Genomic DNA, 23,797 nt, shown 5'->3' with positions numbered 1-23,797 from the left:
GCTATAATTGATCACACCCAGGCATGCAAAATCATCCTTTTTCTAACATTAAACATGTTTAATCAGGACAATTTATAATAACACTTTAGGGCTTTAGTGACAGAAATGAATTTGACACATGATATTTACAGTAATCATAATACTACAAGATTTAAAGTGTAATGTTTTTACAGTGTTAGATCAAGAAGCCAAATTGTCCATGTTCTTAGTTAGTTATTTGCAGTGCTTTTGGGGGGAATCAGCATCCAGAAATTAATTAATAGTCTTCCTCTCCACAATGGTCAGTGTCATCCTGGGTACTTCTCCTACATGCCAACTCCTTTGTACCCTCACTCTGGTGACGATCAACAAATGTGATTAATGTTTCCACTCGTCCTAGTAGCCAAATGTCACACCACATGCAGGATCGTAATTATGCTTTAGGAATTAGATGGATTTGGCTTTGTTAACCAAGAATGAACCCAGAATCTGGAGGCCCCTTGAACCATTGCGTCTGGAAAATACCCATTATGTCTTGGCCTGGGGGATATCAGGACATTTTTCAAGGATAGCAGTTTCATGCAAAGCTAAGGACCTTGAAATTCCTTTTCAAAAGGCTCTAAACCTTTCTTTGTCAAACTCTAAAGTTTCCCTCTGCCTTCTCTTCTGGAACCAGTCAAATTTACACACATTCCAGCTCCACTTGAGTGAAATTCAAGTTCCCATTTAGGTATTTGCTGTTAACCACAGCTCTCACGCTTCATGGCCCTTTTGACATGTGTTTATTTGAAAAGTGAGTCGATGAACCAGTGCCTTCCTCGTATTTGACAAGTTCTATCTGACTTGGGGACCCACCTCAATAGGCAGTGACGGAGGGGCCCAAAGTAACGGGAGGGATGTTACCTGGATTATTATCCACAGCCCCTTCAATAATAAAACACAGTGTCAAGGCGGATGGACGATTGACACTTTTTTAACAGTTCAGCTTTCCAGCAACTTCAAACTTAAACACAATTATGAATGGTGAAATAAGTAGAACATTGCAAAACTCACAAATTAAAACCAAAGCCCATTTTTCCATAAATGAGGAGTAGAAGGTTTGGATTTGAGCCGGGTGCCCACCTCTTGCAAGTGCCTGGGACCTCCCAAAACATGTTGGTGTTCCCACATCACCCTGGCTTCATTTGTTCCTCCCTTGGGTTCCCCTTATCCTGATTTATTTACTTACTATCATGATTATTAATTCTGATTTAGTTTTGTGCATTTTCTAAACTACTTAAATCTTCTTTGGAATAAGATAGGATATCATTATGCTTGAACTTTAGGAGATGCCCTAAATTCTTCACTCAAAGCTTAGTTTTCTTTTTTTGCCTACAACTGTGATAAATTCGGTCATCGGATTTCACAATACATGGAAACTTTAGAAGAGAACAGCTGACAAAATGAGTGATCGTTTCTTCTTGATGTAGCAGGGCATATTAAGCCTACTGAATTGATGTTGGTGAATGCAAGAGCAAATGAATAAATGAGTGAATTGGTAGGCGAGTGATACCTTACAGCTTAACAAGGAGAAGACAGAAACTAAAAACAAATAAATGAAACGAAAGCATAGCAGTTGGGGTCCACTTGGTAAGGATGTGATCTATCTGCAAATCCTACGGATAGAAGCCTTTGACGATTATAGAGTTATAGTTAATATTGATATGTATGACTATTTCTTCAAGAAAAAAGTCAAGGTATGCTTGAATGTCTTTATTTATGAAGACAAGAATGTGTCCTGTACATTTTCGGAAACTTTCTGTTTGAAAATAAAGTTTTAAAACATAAAACTTAAGGAAGGGGTAATTTTCAGCTGTCTAGAAAGTTGCCTTCTTTGAAACGCTTCAGTCCTTGGCCATGTTTGGTACCTGAAGGGATGGGCTAATATTGTGAGTTCTCCTCTGGTAGGAACGACATCTCAGGGGAAGCAACGTAGGTGGAGAATGCAGATAGTTTAAAGGTAGGTGCTGATTCACAGGGTCATGATGTGTGGGGAGCGATCCCAACCAACCCCAGTACCATGCTGACATCCCTAAAAGTGTACTCGTTACTGCTAGGAAAGGGGGAGTTAACAGCAAGCATCCGAACAGTTCACTCCTTTGCTCCACCAAGCGATTGACAATGATTGACAATTAAGACCTCCGGACTGAATGACCTGCAGGGCGACCTGAGAGCAGTGAGGGACCCACGTGACCCAAACCTTAGTTTCTGCAATGCTACAAAAAAGAGGAGACAGTTCCTGGTAGTATGCTTAGAACTTTTTAGACAAAGGATGCTCCACGAATGGAAGATGTTATATAAGTGTTATTTTTATTTGAGACTTGAGTCCCATTGTGATGTAAATCACAGCCCTAGACTAAGGCCAACGCAGGGGCTGGATTTCCCCAGCAGCAGCTCTGGCCTTTTCATTTTTCCACCTGAGCACGGGAAGCAGCACCAGACAGGGCTACAGTTTCAGGAGAAACACCCGTTTATTATCTGGAGACTGTTTCTCCTGGCCAGTTAAAGAGAGGTGATCTCAACCAGCAGGTTGAACCCACACTTAATGCTTCTCAATTGCAGTGAGCAAAGACTGACTTATTCTTTTTCGTTTACAGAATTATGCAAAACTCATTCCTGGAGCTACAGTAGGGGTACTACAGAAGGACTCTGGAAACATTCTCCAGCTGATCATCTCGGCTTATGAAGTATGATGTTTCACTGCTGGGTTTTCTTTTTGCATTTCTTTGGTATTTAAAAACTAAGATATGTTTTAGGCTGTTAAATGCCCTCTCCTTTGTTGGTAGAGACAGCGCTTATCCAAAGAAAAGCTCTCTGCATTAATGGATATAAAAAATTATATCCAAAACATAAATTTTGTTCACCTTATTGGCAGATATTCTTCCCGGAGGGTGGGGCAGAATGTAGAAAAATCATAAACCTGATCATAAAGGTTGTTTTTATAGTAATAACCAACAACAGCACTGTCACCTGCAAAATTTTAATTCTACTGAAAAGGCTTCATGAGTCGTACAATTAAGCTTCCCTCTTCTCTGCCTGAAAAAAAATTAAGTTTAAATTGCCAACGAGTAACAGAGCTATGAGAACTAACTCCACAGGCTTAATGAGACTAAATCATAACTCAAGGGAAAAAACACCAAAGCACACCAGGAACCACTTTGTAGATTTTCTGCTTTTGAGAACCAAGGAAATTTTCCACTGGTTTTATGTCATATATGTACATAAATACATATTTTTTTCTTTTGCCTTGTCTTTGTAAATTAGTGCCTGAAGACAGAATTCTTCCCTTAAAATAAGATCCATACCTACAGGGTTGCTATGTTTTCTCTGTATATCACCGTTTTATAACTCAATCAACAGTGGATGACCAGTTGCCAACTCTTTTTTATTTCGGTTCCTAAATATCATTATCATCCCCCCTTTTTGCCTTTACTTACAAAGAAACACACACACACACACACACACACACACAAACACACACAAAGATGAAGCTCTAAGTTAGGACAGGAATGAAAAAAATAAACTTTTATAAAGCAGTAAAGCTCTAATATTTGCTCTAAACAGAATTACATAATAGCAGATGAATAAAATTCTAATTTTGATCCTTTAAAATGACAAATAAAGGACCCATATGCACTCTATGCCAATACTTAGCATATACTGAACCAGTGTTCCTTGACATTTCAGAATCATCTGGAAAGTTTTTTAAAAATAGCTGTGTCCAGATTCCTCTCACAGATGTCTTGGGAGAATTTTAAGGGAAGGAAGAGTCACGTATTTTGAGGAAAAAACCCAGTGTTTTTGACATCACCCCACCAATTTTGAAACTCACCTTAATAGGGAAAAGCAAGTTTTTTTTCTCGAATACATTTTCTCAAAGAAGAAAATACAGATGGTCCATTAAAGTTATAGGATGAGAGGTTTTTTTAAAATTCATACCCTCAGAAACTTCAGTTTTCTTAGCTCACATAAAAATTTAATCACCATGCTAGTTCATGCTTGAAATTCTTCCAGACAGGAAAGCTTGTCAACAAAATACCATAAAAACCTTCCTCCCTCTTATGCAGTAAAGTTTTAATGTGTAGAATCAAGTAAAATCACATGGCAATTCTTCACTGAATTAGAACACGCTCAATTTTCTTTAACTCAGGACTCTCAAAAGTGCTGGCCACTAATATTTTCAAAGGAGTTAAGCGAAGTAGAAAACAGTGAATTGTCAAAAATATTTCTCCTCCTGTCTGACCAGCCCTGTCTGTGCCCCTGCTTGCTCTGTCAGAGTTTATGTCTCACTTTACATCTCCAATCACTCACATAATTTACAGAGTAGTTGAAATCAAGACATCAAACATTTGAAGTGAATCTTGTGTCTTCATTTTACTGTCTCAAAAATATGAAGTGTCTGTTATTCTTATATCAAACCATCTTGCTCTGGAGGTATGATTGAAACTCTATGAGTCACTGCGAGGTATGCAACAGATCTTGGCACTGGTTCAAATTACTTTTCTGTTGTGTTATCTTTTAAATGTATCCTAAAAGGACCTTAAAATATGGGGATCCATAGACTAGATTTCTTTCCAACCTATAAAAAAGAGAGAGAAGGAAAGAGACTATCTTGAGAGAAAACATAAAACGCTTCTGACTTGTAGTGGGGCAGAGGCAAACAATTTGTGTATATGATTAGTGACGATAAACTTCAGCTCAGTATTTTACAGTGCTGTATTGACATTTAAAAAGCCTTAAATACCAGATGTGTATTCACCTGGCCATCATTCACTACTTTCCTTCCTTCCCTAACCACATAATAAAAGCTGCTGAAATACCCATACTCCCAAGGGTAAGGTCTTCTGTTGGCATTTAAGTTCCAGAAGGGAAGTGACTTGTTTTGTTTTGCCTGGTTCATAGTATATGATCAATAAATGAATGAGTGAAAAGATGATACATACAAACAAACATTTACGTCTTTTCTTTGGGAAATTCACATTAAAATATTCCTGGTGAAATTTGCAATATGATATTCCAATTAGATCATTGCTGAGATTTCCTTCATTTTGGTTAGATTATGTCACTCACTACTCCTAATTGCTGTCATCTACAAACATTCAGGTCATATCCCTCATTTCTCGTTTAGTTCAGTGTCACTGTCTCCAACACAACTCCTGTCTTATTTCTTGATGATTTCAGCCCATATGTATACATATATATGATCCTTCCCGTACCCTGGACTCTCAGTTTCTTGAACTCTGCTTCTGAAACGATTTTGTTCCCTTCCCTTTTAATTACCTCCTCATACCTTCACACTCTTGTCATACCTTAAACGTTATCATTGCCGATAGTCTCAGTTACATGCAATCCATTCTCTGCTCACCATTTCCAATCTTTTCACCTCACTCTTGCTAGTTCCCCTAATATTTCTTCCAACCCATCAGGATCTCCAATTAATTGACCCTGTCCTCTGTGTACAGTTCCTCATCCCCTTGATGTCCTCTCTCACCTGGCCCCTCAGCTTAAATTCAAACATTGTGGTCACTCCTTAGACACTCTCTCAATTCCCCTGCACCTTATCACTCCTTTGAGGTGGTTGGCCAATAGTGGTCCTGGTAAAATCCAACTGTCCACTCTGCACAGCTGAATGGGAATGGGAAAAACATACAATTATGCTACCGGATCTCACTTTAAATTCATGATCACAGACTTCAAGCTGGCCCTCAATGCTGCCCAGCAACCGTGCTATATTTCTCTAGTAAACATCCAAATGGAGAGATCTAGGAGTCAGTTGATATGTTAGTGGGCACATCAGCAGAGTAACCTGGACTCTCCCAAACATACTTCGCCGTAGTTTTCTGCTTCTCAACTCATGGTAATTCCATCCTTCATGTGGCTAGGACCAAAAAGCTTGAAACGATCCTTGACTCCCCCCTCTTTCTTTCACACTGTACATTTAATCCATCAGGAAATCTTGTTGACTCTACCTTCAAATTTATTTAGAGTTTGATCCAATTGCTGCGTCTACTGTCCTCACCCTAATTGGAGCCACCATCCTCATTCACCTGAATTATTGCAAAAGCCTCCTAAATGATATTTCCCGTTTCCACCTTTGGCTTCCTACAATCTGTTTTCAGCAAAACAGCCAGAAGTTTCATTAAACATGTTAAGTCAACTCCTATTACTCTTTTGTTGGTAACCCTAATTGCTTTCTCATTTTACGTAGAGTAAAAGCCGAGTTCTTTATAACAGCCTACGAGGACCCTATCAGGTCTGTTCCCCTCCACCCCATCACCTCTGACTTCACCTCGCGTTACTCTCCTCTAATTCTGCTCCAGTGCAGCAAACCTGCCCTCTTTGCTCTTCTGCTCCCAGAGCAAGGCAGACATGGTCCTGCCTTAGGGCCTTTGCATTGGCTGCACCCTTTTCCTGAAACACTCTGTTCACATATATCTGCGTGGCTAATTTCCTCTCACTTTCTTGAAATGTGACCCTCTTTTTTTTTTTTTTTTACATCTTTATTGGAGTATAATTGCTTTACAACGGTGTGTTAGTTTCTGCTTTATAACAAAGTGAATCAGTTATACATATACATATGTTCCCATATCTCTTCCCTCTTACGTCTCCCTCCCTCCCACCCTCCCTATCCCACCCCTCCAGGCGGTCACAAAGCACCAAGCTGATCTCCCTGTGCTATGCGGCTCTTCCCACTAGCTATCTACCTTACGTTTGGTAGTGTATATATGTCCATGCCTCTCTCTAGCTTTGTCACAGCTTACCCTTCCCCCTCCCCATATCCTCAAGTCCATTCTCTAGTAGGTCTGTGTCTTTATTCCTGTCTTACCCCTAGGTTCTTCATGACATTTTTTTTTTCTTAAATTCCATATATATGTGTTAGCATACGGTATTTGTCTTTCTCTTTCTGACTTACTTCACTCTGTATGACAGACTCTAGTTCTATCCACCTCATTACAAATAGCTCAATTTCGTTTCTTTTTATGGCTGAGTAATATTCCATTGTGTATATGTGCCACATCTTCTTTATCCGTTCATCCGATGATGGACACTTAGGTTGCTTCCATGTCCTGGCTATTGTAAATAGTGCTGCAATGAACATGGTAGTACATGTCTCTTTGTGGATTATGGTTTTCTCAGGGTATATGCGCAGTAGTGGGATTGCTGGGTCATATGGTAGTTCTATTTGTAGTTTTTAAAGGAACCTCCATACTGTTCTCCACAGTGGCTGTATCAATTTACATTCCCACCAGCAGTGCAAGAGTGTTCCCTTTTCTCCACACCCTCTCCAGCAATTATTGTTTCTAGATTTTTTGATGATGGCCATTCTGACCGGTGTGAGATGATACCTCATTGTAGTTTTGATTTGCATTTCTCTAATGATTAGTGATGTTGAGCATTCTTTCATGTGTTTGTTGGCAATTTGTATATCTTCTTTGGAGAAATGTCTATTTAGGTCTTCTGCCCATTTTTGGATTAGGTTGTTTGTTTTTTTATTATTGAGCTGCATGAGCTGCATGAGCTGCTTGTAAATTTTGGAGATGAATCCTTTGTCAGTTGCTTCATTTGCAAATATTTTCTCCCATTCTGAGGGTTGTCTTTTGGTCTTGTTTATGATTTCCTTTGCTGTGCAAAAGCTTTGACGTTTCATTAGGTCCCATTTGTTTATTTTTGTTTTTATTTCCATTTCTCTAGGAGGTGGGTCAAAAAGGATCTTGCTGTGATTTATGTCATAGAGAAACAAGTGACTCTCTTAATGAATCCCACCCCGATCACTTTTTAAAAATTGTAGCCTGTACCCCCTGCCCACACTCTCTTAATCTTCATTATCCCACCCTAACTTTTTTCCATAGCATTTATCACCTTCCTGGTACTACATAATTTTCTTATTTATTGTGTGGTTTCCTTTCTGTCTTCCCACACTATAGTATAAACTCAATCAAGGGGTAAGCTATTTTAGACGTTTTTGTTTCCCAAGCACCTAGAACAGTGTCTGGTACATAGTGGACACTCAATAAATATTTTCTGAATGAATAAACTGGTAATGTAACTAGTTGAGATAAAACAGATTTAAAGGGTATATGTTAATGCTAAATTGGCAGAAATTGAAATCTTAAGACATGGTGGGAATAATCTTTAGGACTGGGAAACGACACTTTAATCTCTGACAAAGACTACATTCTGAAAAGTCAGCCTGTGCCCATCTATGGAAGGAGTGACCACGTGGGGCAAATAACAAAGCAGGGAAGAGGAGTGACTTAGAATTTACAGTCAGCACCTTAGAATTAGGAGGAAAGCAGGGTTATCGTACCATGCAGTTGGCAAAATTATATTTCAGGAAAGTTTGAAGCAGAATATGCTTTTAAAATTCTATCAATGGAATGGGTATAGGGACTCTATCAAATCCTTTTAGATGAAGTATAACTTACTTCATAGTATTTTACAATTTGTTTTTATTCTGTTTTTTAAAAATAATTTGGTTTTGAAATTAATTTGAAATTATTTGAAATTAATTTGGTTTTGAAGTCCCCCAAATACAAACTTCTATAAAAGAAAGAGAAATAAAGAAGGTCTGAATAATAACACTAGCTTTCCCCAAACAGCAGCTCTCCCTTCCCCTTCCTTGACATTCTTCCTCCTGGGAAACGTTGCCTCTACGTACCCCTCTGCCATCACCCACACGCCCTGTATCTAGTCTTCCCCTCTTCCAGCCCCGTCATCGCATATCCCAGCCACTGCATCCCTGCTCCTCACGCCTCAGGCGTGGTGAGTGCAGCAACATGCCAGCCTCCTTGACTTAAATCTTCCTGTCCCCTCCTCTGGCCTGTCCTGCACATGCCTTCCAGACAACCTCCCTGCAGCTGCCTTTTCAGTAAATCAGGCCCCTGCTGAAAAGCTTCATGGAATATTTCCCGCAGGTGTTAACTCATCTCTCCAAACCTCAGGGTTCTTTGTGGTCTGGTGTCTCCCCGGACAGTAGGGGTGCAGGCTTGGGCTGAGCCCCTCTTTTCTCCATTCTGTCCCACTCCTGGCACTGAGCTTTCTCTCTTTTGGTCCCCTCGCCTGAAATACCATTGTCATCCCCTCCACACATCTAAATCCAACACAGCCATTAAGGACTAGTCTTCTAATACTTCAGTCTTCACTGACAGCCCTCTTTCCTGAACTCTCCCAAACCCTCATGTATTACACAATTTTTTTTTTCTAATTTAATGGTACATTGACTGACGTTGTACGTTAACTGCTTCACTTGGTTCCACCTAATTTTTTTCAGCAAGATGATCATCTCGAGGGCAGAAATCCTGTCTTATACCCATTCCCCCAGACCTGGCTCTATACTAAATGTACAATAGGGACTCTATAAATTCCAGCACTGATTTCAAGGCACAGTTTCTCTCACATTTTAACATCTCTAAAATTGGGATACATTTTATAATTAGTCATGTCTTACCAATGCTTTCAACAGAATGGAAGTCACAATGTAGTTTTCATGGTCTGCACATGTATAATCTTGGCAGTAACTGTATGTGTTATTGCCACTTCAATTCGTTAAGTACACTGTTGGTAGTGTCGAGTTCAATTGCTATTTTAAAATATCTTCCAGGTTTGCACTATGACTCGATACTGAAAAGTTATTGTTTGTGCAGAAATGTACCAAAACTGAATAAGAGGGAAACAAATACTGATATCAGTGAAGCAAATATTCATTGTTGGAGGAATGATCTGTATTCCTTATAAAGTAACAACCAGCTGCTTTATGGGACCTAAAAATGATGATATGTAGGATACAAGTAAAGCAAGCTATTGTTATATTTTGTTACTGAGATACAGCAAAAGATTTGCCTTTTATATGCCAAGCAATGCAATTCAGGACTGGAGAAATTTTTCCAACCCTCAAAATGGATAAAATAATTTTTAAAGCAATGATAGACGGACAGGTTTGATTCATATGGAGTGCCAAACGATCTCGAGGTATTTTGTCATAGTTTACTTGTCATAAAATAATGGTGTATCTTAGAATTGATGGCATCTTAGATTCGATAAAATATGATGTGTGTGTGTGTGTGTGTGTGTGTGTGTGTGTGTGTGTGTGTGTATTGCTTGCTTTTTTGCTTGAGTGGTGATATGGTGAATTTCTTTTAGACCCAATTTAATTTTATTTATTTGTTGTTTAATGAACATGATTCACAGATTCTTCTCTTCTGGCTCTATTTTTTGGTTGTGACTTCATTCAACTCTTTATGCCTTATCTAAAGGAACTCCGGTCTGAGGTGGAGCTGGAGGTGTTAGGAGACACAGAAGGACTCAACCTGTCATTCACAGCTGTCTGTAATACTGGGACCCCCTTTCCACACCAAAAGAAATGCTCTCACATGAAGGTGGGAGACACAGTAAGTAGACGGCTCATAGGTCATCTGAAAAAACATCTAGATGATCTGTCAGAAGTTACCTTAGTGCACTGAAGCTAGACTTTTCCGTTCAAGAATTTCAAAAGCGATTTTCGAAGATTTCCTAATAAATGCTTTCGCAAAGCTGATCCCCAAGCAGCTTTGTTTCTTCCCATGCATATTGGTGGCTAGCAGAAGATAATTAATTCTTTTTTTCCAGGCTTCGTTCAACGTGACTGTGAGTATACCAAACTGTGAGAGAAGAAGCAGGCACATTGTCATAAAGCCTGTGGGGCTGGGGGACGCCCTGGAGATCCTTGTCAGTCCAGAATGCAGCTGTGACTGTCAGAAGGAAGTGGAGGTGAACAGCTCCAGATGCAGCAACGGAAACGGCTCCTTCCAGTGTGGAGTGTGCGCCTGCCACCCTGGCCACATGGGTCCTCACTGCGAGTGTGGGGAGGACACGCTGAGCACCGACTCCTGCAAGGAGGCCCCGGAACTCCCCGCGTGCAGCGGAAGAGGCGATTGCTACTGCGGGCAGTGCATCTGCCACTTGTCCCCCTATGGAGCCATTTACGGCCCTTACTGCCAGTGTGACAATTTCTCCTGCGTGAGACACAGAGGGCTGCTCTGTGGAGGTAGGCCATGTCCAAATCCACCTTACAGGGCGACCGTGCACGTATCAAGGAAGGGCTTTGCATCCTTTGCACCTTCCACAGCCACCTGGGCACAGCAGGTGCTCAGTAAATGTTTGCTGATCAGTTGAGTGGGTTGACCTTTAGACTAAGGTAACTGACCTTCCCTTATGTTTTTTTCTGGCTCTGACATTCCCTAGGGGTGAGATCTCTGCCAGCTGAACTTACATCTCTATTATTATTTCCCTGGGAGTAAGTAGGTAAAAGACGGATGCCTTCTCTTTGGTTATTACCCAGACGCCACAAAACTGCGTGTAATCGAACTCCATTATCTTCCAGACTATTCTGGATCAGGCTCTTGGTATCTGACTCAACTCTTAAATGCTTATTACTTTGGAAAGATAAAAAGCCAGGCTACTTAAGGAGCATACTGCAAAGGACGAGGGACACAAAAATTCTAAATGCACTTTCGGGGCCTTCATTCACCCCATGCATATTTATTAAACACCTGTTAGGTAACAGATACTAGGTTAGGCACAGGGTATAATAAAGATGAATAAGGACATATGTGAAGAAGGTTATGGAAAGGGTAAAAATGAAAAATCCTTGGAATTTTTTGAGACTGAGAAAAATTTTAAGTAGCAGAAATATTTATGTTCTAATATCCTTTGTAGAAGTAAAAATCACTTTAGTTTAAAGCTATATTACATATAACATGACTATTATAAAATCATTCTGAGAGATGCACATACGTATTTAAGTACAATCTAGTCAGACAAGAATTACAAATGTGTTAATTATACTTTTAAATGATACAGATTTGTGTTACAATTGAAATCGTAACCGACTGCTGAATTTAAGCTCATGGCTTTTTTTTTTCTTTTCACAGTGTGTGAGCAGATAGCTTTTCAAAACAGAAAGCCATTATCTTTACAGAAAACTAAGCAAGTTACGTTTTCAAACCACAGTGTCAGGAACATATAAAAGAGACTGATTTTCAGGGAAAAAGGCCTTTGAAAAACATCTGATACCCTTAGAAGTGCGCCTCCGTTTCATTTCTTGGCTTTTGCTGTTGCTGCCAATAGACTCCTCTGAGGCTGCCTCCTTTCTTCCCCACCAAAGAGTGCAAAGTTTAGGGTCTGTCCAGATTGAGACACATTTCTCTCCCCTTTCATTCAAAGGTGTTTTTCCTTATCTAATGGGTGTGTTTCCAAACCCACATTGGTCTTCTTTTCACACAATGCAGACAGAACACAGCCTGAAGCCAGAGGCCGTCACCAAGTCTCGAAAAGAATCTATTCAGCAGAACCCCAGATTGCATTTCTAATAGAAATCTTTAATAAAATATGTGCTTAAGACATTTGAAATTGCCTTTCCAAAAAAAAAAAAAAAAAAAAAACTCCAAAGTGTAATCAAATACAGTATAACAGCAATTATGACCCCACCTGTATTTCACCCTTTATATCTGAAGTCAGAGGTCTAAGGCTGTGTAAATCGATGGGTTATGTTCAACAACACAGTTCTTCCCATTTTTTGGTGGTGTTTCAGTTTATTTTGTGTCACGCATGCAGACAGACATAGATTCAGAGTCAACCTGATCTGTGTATTTGTAGTTCAGATGGTCTGACAATAGTGCCTCTCTTTGAATCAGATACAGTGATCGCTAAAGAAATTCTATTTAGAAAATACAATTTTTTTTCATTTGGACTCAGAAAACTTCACCAATGCCCATTTCCTTCATACATTGGGGTACTTTCCCATCCTCAACCATGACTGTTTCTCGAATGCTTTTTTATGTTCAGTAACATCTCAAAGGATGTTCCTCTATTATTAGTAACTTCCTCTTTTAAAAGGTATAACAAAAGTGCAGTCATTCAAATTCAACGAAGAACAATGGAGCACCTACTATGTGCCTGGCATTGTGCTTAGTGTAGGGATAAAACTGATCCTGGCCTTGTGAACACACAAGCTATTGTTGCTGTTGTTTGTCACAGAGGCCTGACTATGCTACAGGCTCATTTCTCATGTAAATCTCACTTATTTTACAACCAACATACTCTGCAATGTGCTGCTTCTCTGAAGGGCCATTATCACAATGTTCTTTTCATGCACCTTCTTCCATCCATCTGTAAGCACTCAAAGATAGAGGGCTCCATTGATTTTTCCCTTGCCCAAATTCCATTAGTCATTTAAATTTTGATTCTAAGAGACTGGAAACTCTAACAGGCAAACAGCACTACAGAAAAAACTTCCTGCCATTGTGCACTGAGTTATCAGTCAATGGCATTCCAGAAAGATATCTCCCTCTCAAAAGAGCCTGATAATTTTTTCTTGATCTTTGGTTATCATCTTGCCTCTACATGAAGCCATTATGAAGTTGTGTTGTGGTTGTTATTGTTGTATGAACAGGTACCTTAGATAATCGGCTGTTTGTGGATATCGATTAACAACATGTGTGACTGGGTTAATGGTTCTGGAAGGCCCACAGAAAGGGAGGGTTTCTAAGTTCTGAAAGGAGCTCTTGGAAGGGTTTTCTAAAATTTCTGCCAAGGAATTCTTATATGCAGTGATACACTTGGGCATTCTCAAAGCCTTTGGAAGTGCACATTTCATTTGACAATATTTATATACCGTATACATTTTTCAGAATAAACTTCAATGTGGAAATCACCCCCCTATCATGAAAGTAAGTTTCCCCTCTTGCTGAGGAAGAAACAAAAAGCAATTGTACTTTAGAGGACAGCTTACATATAAAAATTAAATGAATGGCTTTGGCCTAAATAAACTAACTATTCTTAGCTTGGAATTAATTAGTTCAATTATGAATTAAATAGGTTATGAAATGCAGTCTTAATGTCATGGATCCAGATAAATTTCAAGTCATCTTTCATTAGAGAAGTGTAAGTCTTTTTAGTATATATATGTACAAATTACTATATTACCCTCTCTATATAGATATAGATGATACAGATACAGATGTAGATATATAAATATAGATACAGATACAGGTACATATACACCAGGAGAAGTCAGAATCCAGCTTCAAAAACTTCGTGGTTTATCCTTTGTTCTGTGATTTCCTACTCCATGTCTCTTAAGGCCAGGTCATGAAGATAGAAAAGTCACGACCTTCTAGACCAAAGTTTACAAGAGAAAACCCAGAATGCTTCTTTCTACAATGAACATGGCAGCGTCTCCTACAAATGGAAACCTGCCTCACTTGTGATTTCTTTTACATCTGTTTGGTTTTCAGTATAATCACAGGAGTTTTAATACTGATGGATAATTTTGCTATCAGATTCTTCTTACTGGATAGTGTTTAGGAGTAATGATAATAACTTATATATTGCTTATTTATGGGCCAAGCACTGTTCTAAACATTGTTATATATTATCTCAGGTAATCATCATAACAATCTGATGAAGTAGTGCTATTAATAACCCCTCCTTACCAATGAGGAAACTGAGGCATAGAAAGGTTGAGTAATTTTCCCAACTTGTCCCAGCCCGTACCAGAGCCAGGACCCAAACACGTGCTGTCTGGCTCTACACCTGTGCACTCACCCACTACGTACTCAACCACCGCCACCATGCCCACATGCCTTTGGAATGTTGCCAAAGAGCAAAACTTGGGAGGCGATGGCTGGTGTGCTTTTCCTTTTCTGAAGAAAAGTGTCAGTTATGAAATTTGTAAGTAAATGCTGTTTGTTTGGAACAGCAAAAGCTAATTTAGGATCTTGTGCATGGCAGGCACCCAAAAAATATTATGAAAGCGCACACGAGCCCATTTACCTGAAACACTTTATTTAACATTTTACAGTAGTTCGGACAGTACTCTGTGGCCAGTTCTTCAGGAGCTCTTCAGGAGCCGCTCTTGTCTCTCAGCCCCTTCTGTGACGATCCCTTTCTCTGATTACATCTTAAATGCTGATGCTCTCCAGGGATTTCCTCACTCTATCTGCTTGCCCTAGATGATCTCATCCACATCAGCTTCAACTGCCATCTATCCCTGGTGGACTCCAAACCCCAAACTTCAGGGCTATATATACATATTCAACCACCCATGGGTCCCTCAAACTCAGCAGAACCAAAAATGAACCTATCGTATTCCCCGTCCTAAGCTGCTCTTTCTTCTCTGCCTCAGAACAATCTATTCATTTAACAATTAAGCACTCTCTGTGCCAGGCACTGGGGATAAGGCACCGCATGAGTTACTTCCATTCCAGGGCAGTAGACAGCAGCCCATCCAGCTAGCAGCCCAGGGGGGTGACCTGGGGAGGATTCCATCCTCTCTCTTCCCCTCCCCCACCGCCCTGGGCATCCCATGCAGTGAATTTCACCTGAACCCTTTCCTCTCCATTCCCATGGACACTGTTCAGGGCCTCATATCTTCTTGCCTCTATTGCTGGGAGAACCTCCTTGCTTTTCGGTGTCTAGTTTGACTCTCTCTACTGATGCCAGGACATTTCTAGACACATATCTATCTCTTCAGGTCTCTCCCTTACTTAAAATTTCGTAACTTTCAGGATAAAACCTCTTACTTTAGTCCATAAAGCTTTTCATGATGTGATTTCTGACTTTTGTTGACCTTTTCCTCCTATCCTCACGGACACCCCATACACACCTTTGGCTTTATTCATGTGACTTTACTATGGGTATTAAGCAGGTCATGTGATTACACACTTCTGTCATTTACCTATGCTTTTTTCTCTGCTTATAATGCACGTAACCCTCTTCTTCTATCCTTATCTTCCAAATTCAGCTCAAGCATCACTTCCTCTGGAAACTTCCCCAAATCTCTTGTCTAATTTGGAAACTTCCTCTGTGTGTATAGCACTTATCACGTTGTACTTATTAGCAGTAGTACCTATTTGCCTGTCTCCTACACTAAGCTATAAGCTCAGCCACCATGTCTTATTTAATTTTGTATCCTCAAGCCTAAAACAATCTTTGGCACATGATATATGCTCAATTAAAATTTGTTAAATAAATGAATTTGTTGGGCGCTCACTGTATGCCTGTAGGACATCTAGTTGGTGAATACAAAGCTAGGAGATTTACACGTTATCTCATCTGACCACAACCATTGGAAGCAGCTTTTATTCCCTCTACTTTATAGATGAGGCTTTCATGATTACTCAGCTTGAGTGATGTAGAGGTGGGGTTACTAAAGTCTATCTTGTATGTCTATCCTATGGCATCTTAATTGAAAGCAAAAAATTTTAAAAAACTACATATATATATATATATATATACACACACACACACACACACACACACACACACACACACACAGTTGGCCCTTGAACAACACGGGTTTGAAGTGCGTGGGTCCACTTATGTGCAAGTTTTTTTTCAATAAATATATTGGAAAAATTTTTGGAGATTTGCAACAATTTGAACATACTCACAGATGAACTGCATAGCCAGAATTATCAAAAAAATATTTAGTTATGTCATGAATGCATACAGTATATATAGATACTAGCCTATTCTTACATAGGCGTAAGGTGAGTGATATTTAATATAAAATTAATAATGTGTTAGTTTTCTTACTGTTTTATAACTTTGCTTTCAAAGCATTATATTACTGTACAGTATGCCTTTCTCATAATTGGACAAACTGCATATCAGCCTACCATTACAGGTAAGTGGTTTTTTAGAAAATGTAATCATGCTTCTATATGAATATGTCTATAATACTGTATGCCATAAACACTTTTAACAATTCATTCATTGGTGTATAGGCTAGGCTACTGGGAAGCAATTATGTCAATTATACTAGGCTACCATAAAGCAATCATATTGCTGCTTCTTCATTATCAAGGCATGAATAGCTATACCTATAAATAAATATGAATTTCTTTTTCACATTATCTTTTCATTTTTGATGTCTAATGTTGGTAAGTTGTATAATATCTACAGTGTTATAAGACAATATTGATGTAGGTACTGCCAGATGATTCATCTTGTAAATTTACGGCATTGATAAATACAGTATGGTACTGTAAATGTATTTTCTCTTCCTTATGATTTTCTTAATAACATTTTCTTTTCTCTAGCTCACTTTATTGTAAGTATACAGTATATGATACGCATAACATACAAAATACGTGTTAATCAACTGTTTACTTTATCAGTGAGGCTTCCAGTCAACAGGAGGCTGTTAGTAGTTAAGAGTTGAGGGAGTCCAAAGTTATCCTCAGATTTTGGCCTGGGGGGAGGAGTGAGAGTGGGGCGGGGGCGGGGTGTGTCAGTGCCCCAACCCATGCGTTGTTCAAGCGCCAACTGTATATACACACACGTACTTGCACACACACACACCAAGTAGCTATTATAGGCTTCTGGACTATCTTATTTCATCTGGTTATAAATTCTGTTGGATATAACATCAGGCAATCAAGTTGGTTCAGTTAAGAGACCAGATCAATGAATATACACAGTTCGCAAAATACGTGCCATAAAATCTATCTACGCTTACTCCCCCCCCGCCAGCACCCACACACACGCACTCACTTTTTTTCTCGTTTTTTTCTTGTCTTTTTGATGGTGTTCAAAGGCAAAGAGAAAAGATGGCCCCCAAGATCCAGAAGTGGCTTTAGCCCTAAGAAACCCAGGGCTTTGTTTTGCAGATAACGGCGACTGTGACTGCGGCGAGTGCGTGTGCAGGAGCGGCTGGACGGGCGAGTACTGTAACTGCACCACCAGCACGGAGCCCTGCATCTCCGAAGACGGGGCGCTTTGCAGCGGGCGAGGGGGCTGTGTGTGCGGCAAGTGCGTTTGCACGAACCCCGGAGCCTCGGGACCCACCTGCGAACGTTGTCCCACCTGTGGCGATCCCTGTAACTCTAAATGGTAATGTCTCTACGCTCACCAGTCCTTCCTGTCCATAGGGTTCATGGTGATCAAAGTTATAATGACGTTTTATACACTCAGACCTCAGATTGTTCTTGCTGGCTTTGGTCTCCAAGCCTCCATTAAAACACACAAACCTGCAGGGCCCCTGCGATCGTCAGCCTGGAACGTCAGCCTCTCCCTTGCTTCTCAGCGCTGACGATCCAGGACCACAAAGTCACATTTCTGCAAGAGAGTCTAGCCGGGAAGCTGAGCTGATGTCCCACGCTGATAACATCGACAGTCTCTCCCTTACAGTACCAACCACACATCAGGAATGCCCTGGGAGTAGACTGAGGACACTCACATTCAGTACTTTTTTAAGGGAAACAGACAAGCTTCTTTCTTATCTAGACGTTTATAGCCTGACCTTACTGATTCATTCCTATCTATAAACTCATAAAGGCAAAGAGGCAGAAAGATGATCTTGGCTTTCCATTCCTTCCCTCTTCTTTACCACTCATGCTCTTTGGCACCTTTCTTTGGTTGTCATTCTACACAGCTATTGTGACTGACACTTTCTTTTATACAATGTGAACAACAACAGCAACAAAACAACTGCATTGTTTTTATTTTCCAGTAAAAAAACAAAAAAAAGTTTCTTTGCTTGGCAGTTAACTTCTTAATGAAAGCGGGGCAACATTTGCAGGTTAAGTGAAGCAAATCTCCAAATTGGCTGTGTTAGGACATTGCAGGTATAATATATTATACAGCAAACGTGCTTAAGCAGTTCATACTTTCATTAACTCTGGTACCTGAAATGGGGACATGTGCATTTCCAATGTAAACAAAGTAAGAAAATCAATATCAATATTCACTCAGTGGTTGCTCACTATCCAAGGTGTCAGAACTTCTCTGTCACTGTGCCTGGACATATGCCAAGAGAAGCACGGGTGCAAGGTTAGACTCACTTGAATAGAATTTAATATAAAATGTCATTTCAAGGTATTTCTTCTATTATTTTTCTATTTTATCTTCTCTGTAAACATGATTCAATCTTCTTTGAAAATTTTTTTTATTTAACCATAGTTGATTTACAATGTTGTGTTAGTTTTAGGTGTTCAGCTTCAGATTCTTTTCCATTATAGGTTATTACTAGATATTGAATATAGTTCCATGTGCTATACGGTAAATCCTTGTTGTTTTCTATTTTATACATAGTCGTGTGTGTATGTTAATTCCAACTTCCTAATGTATCTCTCCCCTTCCCCTTTCCCCTTTGGTAACCAGAAGTTTGTTTTCTTTGTCAAACATAATTCAATCTTAAATCTGGTTTATAAGACGTGAAATTAATAGTCCAAGTAGTTTGAATTTGAGAAATCGGGTAGAGTGATCCCCTTGGTGTTTGTTAGTTTTGAGGTGAAACCGTTCTATTTATTCTTTCATGCACTTATTTATCAAATAGGTATTAAGTACTTACTATAAGCCAGGAATCATGTTAGGCCATAGACATACAGTGATACTGAAACAGTTACAGTTCCTGCTGTCACAGCTGCTGAGCATCTACTGGGAAAGACAGAACATTTTAAAAAGTAATTATAACGATATCTGGGCTAACAGTCACAATAAGGGATAGAGAGGGTGCAGTGGAACTCTATGGCAGGAGATAAAGCTACCAGACTAGCTCGGGCGGCCATCAGCGGGATGCACAGAGGTGTAGAGCCTTCAAGGGCTTTCGCAATCTCAAGCAGCCCCACTGCAAAACCACTCCAAGTAAATATATAACCCAGATACGTGCAGTGTGCTTGCAGTGCAAAGACCACTCCCAGGTAAGACTGCTACCCCTGCTCCACGTAGATTGCTGCTCCTAAACCCTTCCAGCAGAGGAATTCAGAAGCTTCCACTACAAGGGAACTAACTGATAAGGATCAGGGAAGGCTTGCCTAAGAAAGTGCTGTTTCAGCTGAGAGTTGGTGAGGCATGGTGGGCGTGGGGAATGTTTCCAGCGCTTAGAGGAGCACACCTTTCCTGGGCCAGCACAATGTGTGCCCACAGTAAGAAAACTTGCAGCTTCGGGTTACTCCAAACACTATCCATCTGTAAAGTGATTGTCAGCACGAGATTAATTCAGGGTCTAAGTTTACTTTCCTGTGTAGACATCATTAGAGTAGCTTAATTCCTGGGCTATGTTCTTGGAAATACACTTTTCTATAAGTAGCAATCCTTTATTTAAAAACCTGCATTAATGAGGATCCAGGCTGTAGTCCTCAGCTTTTGAAAATACCCCTATCAAGGCTTGGACGCATTCAAAAGGGTTACAGAAAAGTGAATCTTTAAAATAGCCATTCAGGACATATGAGAATTCTTGGAATTCTTGTTAAAACACAGACCATTTCTATTAAGAAAGTCACACTTTGTCTAGTACCATAAACCCTTCCCAGGAAAATGTTTAATGAAAATATAGCTAAATCAAATACCAAAATAATTGGGTTTTTTGTTGTTGTTGGGGGAAAAAAAATTTTAATCTAACCAATCAGAAGCAATCAGTACAGATGAATGAGGATAGTAGCTATTATCAAGGCTGGCTCATGGAACACTGATTACTGAATGGAATTCAGAATAAAGGAGTTTCCTCTTGGACATCACCCAACCATCTTTCTGAAAGTAACGAAACACAATATCCTCTCTGAGACACTCCTATAGCCAGAACCATAGTAACAGCATTAAAGCAACAACCCAGCTGCGTATCTATTTTCCACCAACACAAACTGATCAACTCTGTTGAATAATGTTCACAGGAGCTGCATTGAATGCTACCTGTCTGCAGATGGCCAGGCCGGAGAAGACTGTGATGACAAATGCAAATTAGCTGGTGCGACCATCAACGAAGAAGAAGGTTCTACTTGTTTGAAATTGCTTTCCTTTCCTTTGCACAGTTTTGGAGAGGCAGAAATTCGGTGGAGGGCTCTTCAGTAGCTCGACCTCATTTGTACTAGGGTGTTAATTCACTCGCATTCATTTCTAAGAGTAAATGCATTCCAGAAGGCTAAAGACTTGATGGTTTGGGAGACAAGCAATTTAAAGTCCCGGCTATGCTATTTGCTGTGTTGCAAATTCATCTCTGCTTAACACATGCAATTGGAGAGAATTCCAGAATGCTATATTTTTTTGAATTAGAAGAGTGGAAAATTGAAGAAATAGCTAAATGTTAACCTCCTAACCTGAAATCATCCTCTATCGTCCGATTACCTTATTTCACGATAGGACAAAGTAAGGTATAATATGGGTTTTCTGACAGCAACTCTCAGACACCAGGCAGTTTCTGGTTAGTGGCCATTTTTCCTGCCCTCCCCTGCATATGCTTTTACTCCCAGCTTTCCAAACATAGGCATTACATGGTCATCCTTAATTCCCTGTTGCCTTGGTCCCAAACTACGAGAAGGGCCTGTTACCTTTAACTGCTAAGCAAACTCTGCTCTTGCTTCCACCTGCCATTTTTGAAGTTACTTACTTAAAATCAGATTCTTTCTAATGGCAAGATATTATCTCAAATCTGTAAATTGGTTGTATTTTTAGCTGGCAATGCATTTAAAAAATAACTTGTGAACTTTAAAACAAAGCCGATGACTGACTTCTCCCAAAGGGACCATCTGGGGGATTTGTTTTTCCATCATCACAAACTCCCTGCCTTACCCCTGCTGCTCAGGTAGGAACGTTGTTCTGCACGCCTCAGAGGCACCGCCACGGTGCATCTCAGGAGGAGTGGGATAACAGACGATCATTTATGACACTCTAGGATATGTATCTTGAATAGACAAAGCTAGAATACAGAAATTAATCCATTTCCAAAGTGAAATAAGTTAGTGATATTTATATTGTTTTGAAACTTACCAACACTGTTTTAAAATTGAGGTTTCTGACTGTGCACAGTTAAATAACCCTGTGTGGAGGGGCGTGATTAGTGCTCATGAAACCCCTTGCCTGTGCTTTTCTGGTGCCTCAGATAAATATGCCGAATAACCATAAATTGGACAAGACGGTATGTACCTTACACTAATACCGAAGGTGAGATGCAGTAGAAGCACCGAGTAAAGTGGGATTTGTAGCCTGTCCACATTAGTAACTAGAACAAAATCTCAGCATATCCTTCTGGCTTCATTTCACAGCACACAGTTGGGATATTTACCAAGTGTTTTAAAGAAATGACTAAAAATTGCAGAAAATGCCCTGCAAATGACTAGAACTGAATTGACTAGCAGCGTGAGAAATCTAATGTGCTGAGGGGAAAAAAGAAGTAAACCTTGGAAACATGTAAATCATGAACAGGGAATTACTATATTTAAATACACAGTTTTCTGAGTATAGGTTATCATAAATGCTTGGATTTGAGAGGAAGACAAGATTCTCAAGTGGCATTTAAAATTTTTGCATTATTTTTCTTGTATAATTGACTAAATTACCTTCAAAATAGGGGACTACAACTATTTCTAGCTCAGAAATCAAAAATAATAATTGGATTACCAGTACCGTTTAAAGCACTAATCTTGATGAATTCGAGAGAAAAACTATCTTTGTCAGCCTGTGAATTAAAAAAGTCACTCTTCTAATGGGCCTTTTTATAAGTCCTATTTCAAGTTACTCATCCCGTTATGTTATTGATCATATTATCTTGAAATTATCACAACATCTTTGCTCTTCCATGGGGTCTTTTATCAGCCCATTCTCCCCCTAATAAGGACATGGAGAGTAAAGTAAGATAACCATAAACTTCATAATCTGAATAAATTATTCCTCACCTGTGCTATGGTGACTTGTGTGAGTATTTCTAAGGACATATGGTTTAACTTTATTCACTCCATTTTACTGAAGTAGAAGTTTTTAATTTACCCCAATATTCATGTACTCAGAGCATTGTTACTCAAAGTGTGTTCCATGGAACACTAGTTCTGAAAGTGTTCAGTGGACAAAAGCACCCATGGTCATATAAACTTTGTAAATGGGAAGCTAAGCTTTTTGTTTTTTTTGCAAGACTGAGAGTTGTCTTGTATATTAAATTAAATGTGCATTGTGAATTTGCAGGAGAAGCAAAGGGAGGAATTAGAGTAAGGAGGGATTCTCAAACTTATTTGACCACAGAACTCTTTTTTTCCCCCCCTTGGGAAACTGTTTTCTCTGAGAACTACTGCCTCAGCCCCAAAGGCGAGGTCTTAAACACATGGTTATCTTGATTCAATGGTGCAGACAGTTTATATTTTCCACATCTTTTCTGGACCTTCCCAGACCCCAGCCTTTTCACCTCCATTCTCACATTTCTTCCTTTTCTAAGTATGATTTCACGGACTGCCTGAGATCTTATTTTCATCGTATTATTCTAGAACAGCACTGCTAGCACTCATAAAAGTGGGTAAAAAAGAAAGGTCCATTTCTAATGAACCAACAAAAGAAAACCTTAGCAGCTAATTATGCAAATCTCCAGCCCAAGCTGGACCTTTTCACTGCACATTCAATAATGCATTTTAATACCCAAACACTACAAAACAGGCTAAATCTAGAGTCATAACAGTCATGCAAAGGAGTGGTGAAGTAATTAAAGCAAGAAGGGAGTCATGACTCAAAGGTCATATTAGCGGTTCCATTAAAACTTTAAAAATCCTGGCCAAGTAAATTAAGCCTCCCTGTGCTTCAGTGTAGCTCTTTAAGGGAAAATAAAAAAGCAGGATTAATATTACTGAAAGGAGTATTATGAGCTGTCCACATATTTTCTACCTGAGAATAAAATGTTCCATTAAGTAAGTTTGAGAGGAACAGGGCGGGTGTCCACTGTCACGGCAGAGACGGGGAGGGAAGGAAAAGAACTCTCCAAAACAAAAAAAAAAAGCATATTCCCGGAGACTTCATGAATCCTTGCTAACTGGGTGGTTTGGTA

The 23,797-nt window shown here is 39.6% G+C and overlaps 1 protein-coding gene across 5 annotated transcripts in view; it reads left to right on the top strand.

The window, feature by feature from the left end:
- ITGB6 (integrin subunit beta 6) overlaps positions 1-23,797 on the top strand; it is a gene marked incomplete at its 5' end in the record, with an annotated part of 67,747 nt that overhangs the window by 30,831 nt on the left and 13,119 nt on the right. For 4 of the 5 annotated variants that reach the window (XM_079924926.1, XM_079924929.1, XM_079924927.1 and 1 more), the window contains 5 exons: positions 2,616-2,705; positions 10,272-10,406; positions 10,624-11,041; positions 17,670-17,892; positions 20,670-20,767. In XM_079924926.1, the coding sequence (XP_079781052.1) occupies positions 2,616-2,705; positions 10,272-10,406; positions 10,624-11,041; positions 17,670-17,892; positions 20,670-20,767 (964 nt within the window). The remainder of the gene's footprint in view (positions 1-2,615; positions 2,706-10,271; positions 10,407-10,623; positions 11,042-17,669; positions 17,893-20,669; positions 20,768-23,797) is intronic. The other variant, XM_079924930.1, reaches the window with a different exon arrangement.

Source organism: Stenella coeruleoalba, assembly GCF_951394435.1.
Source record: "Stenella coeruleoalba genome assembly, chromosome: 6".
NCBI lineage: Eukaryota > Metazoa > Chordata > Mammalia > Artiodactyla > Delphinidae > Stenella > Stenella coeruleoalba.
The sequence above is the reverse complement of the archived record's forward strand: the minus strand, read 5'-3'. Positions and strand labels throughout refer to the sequence as shown.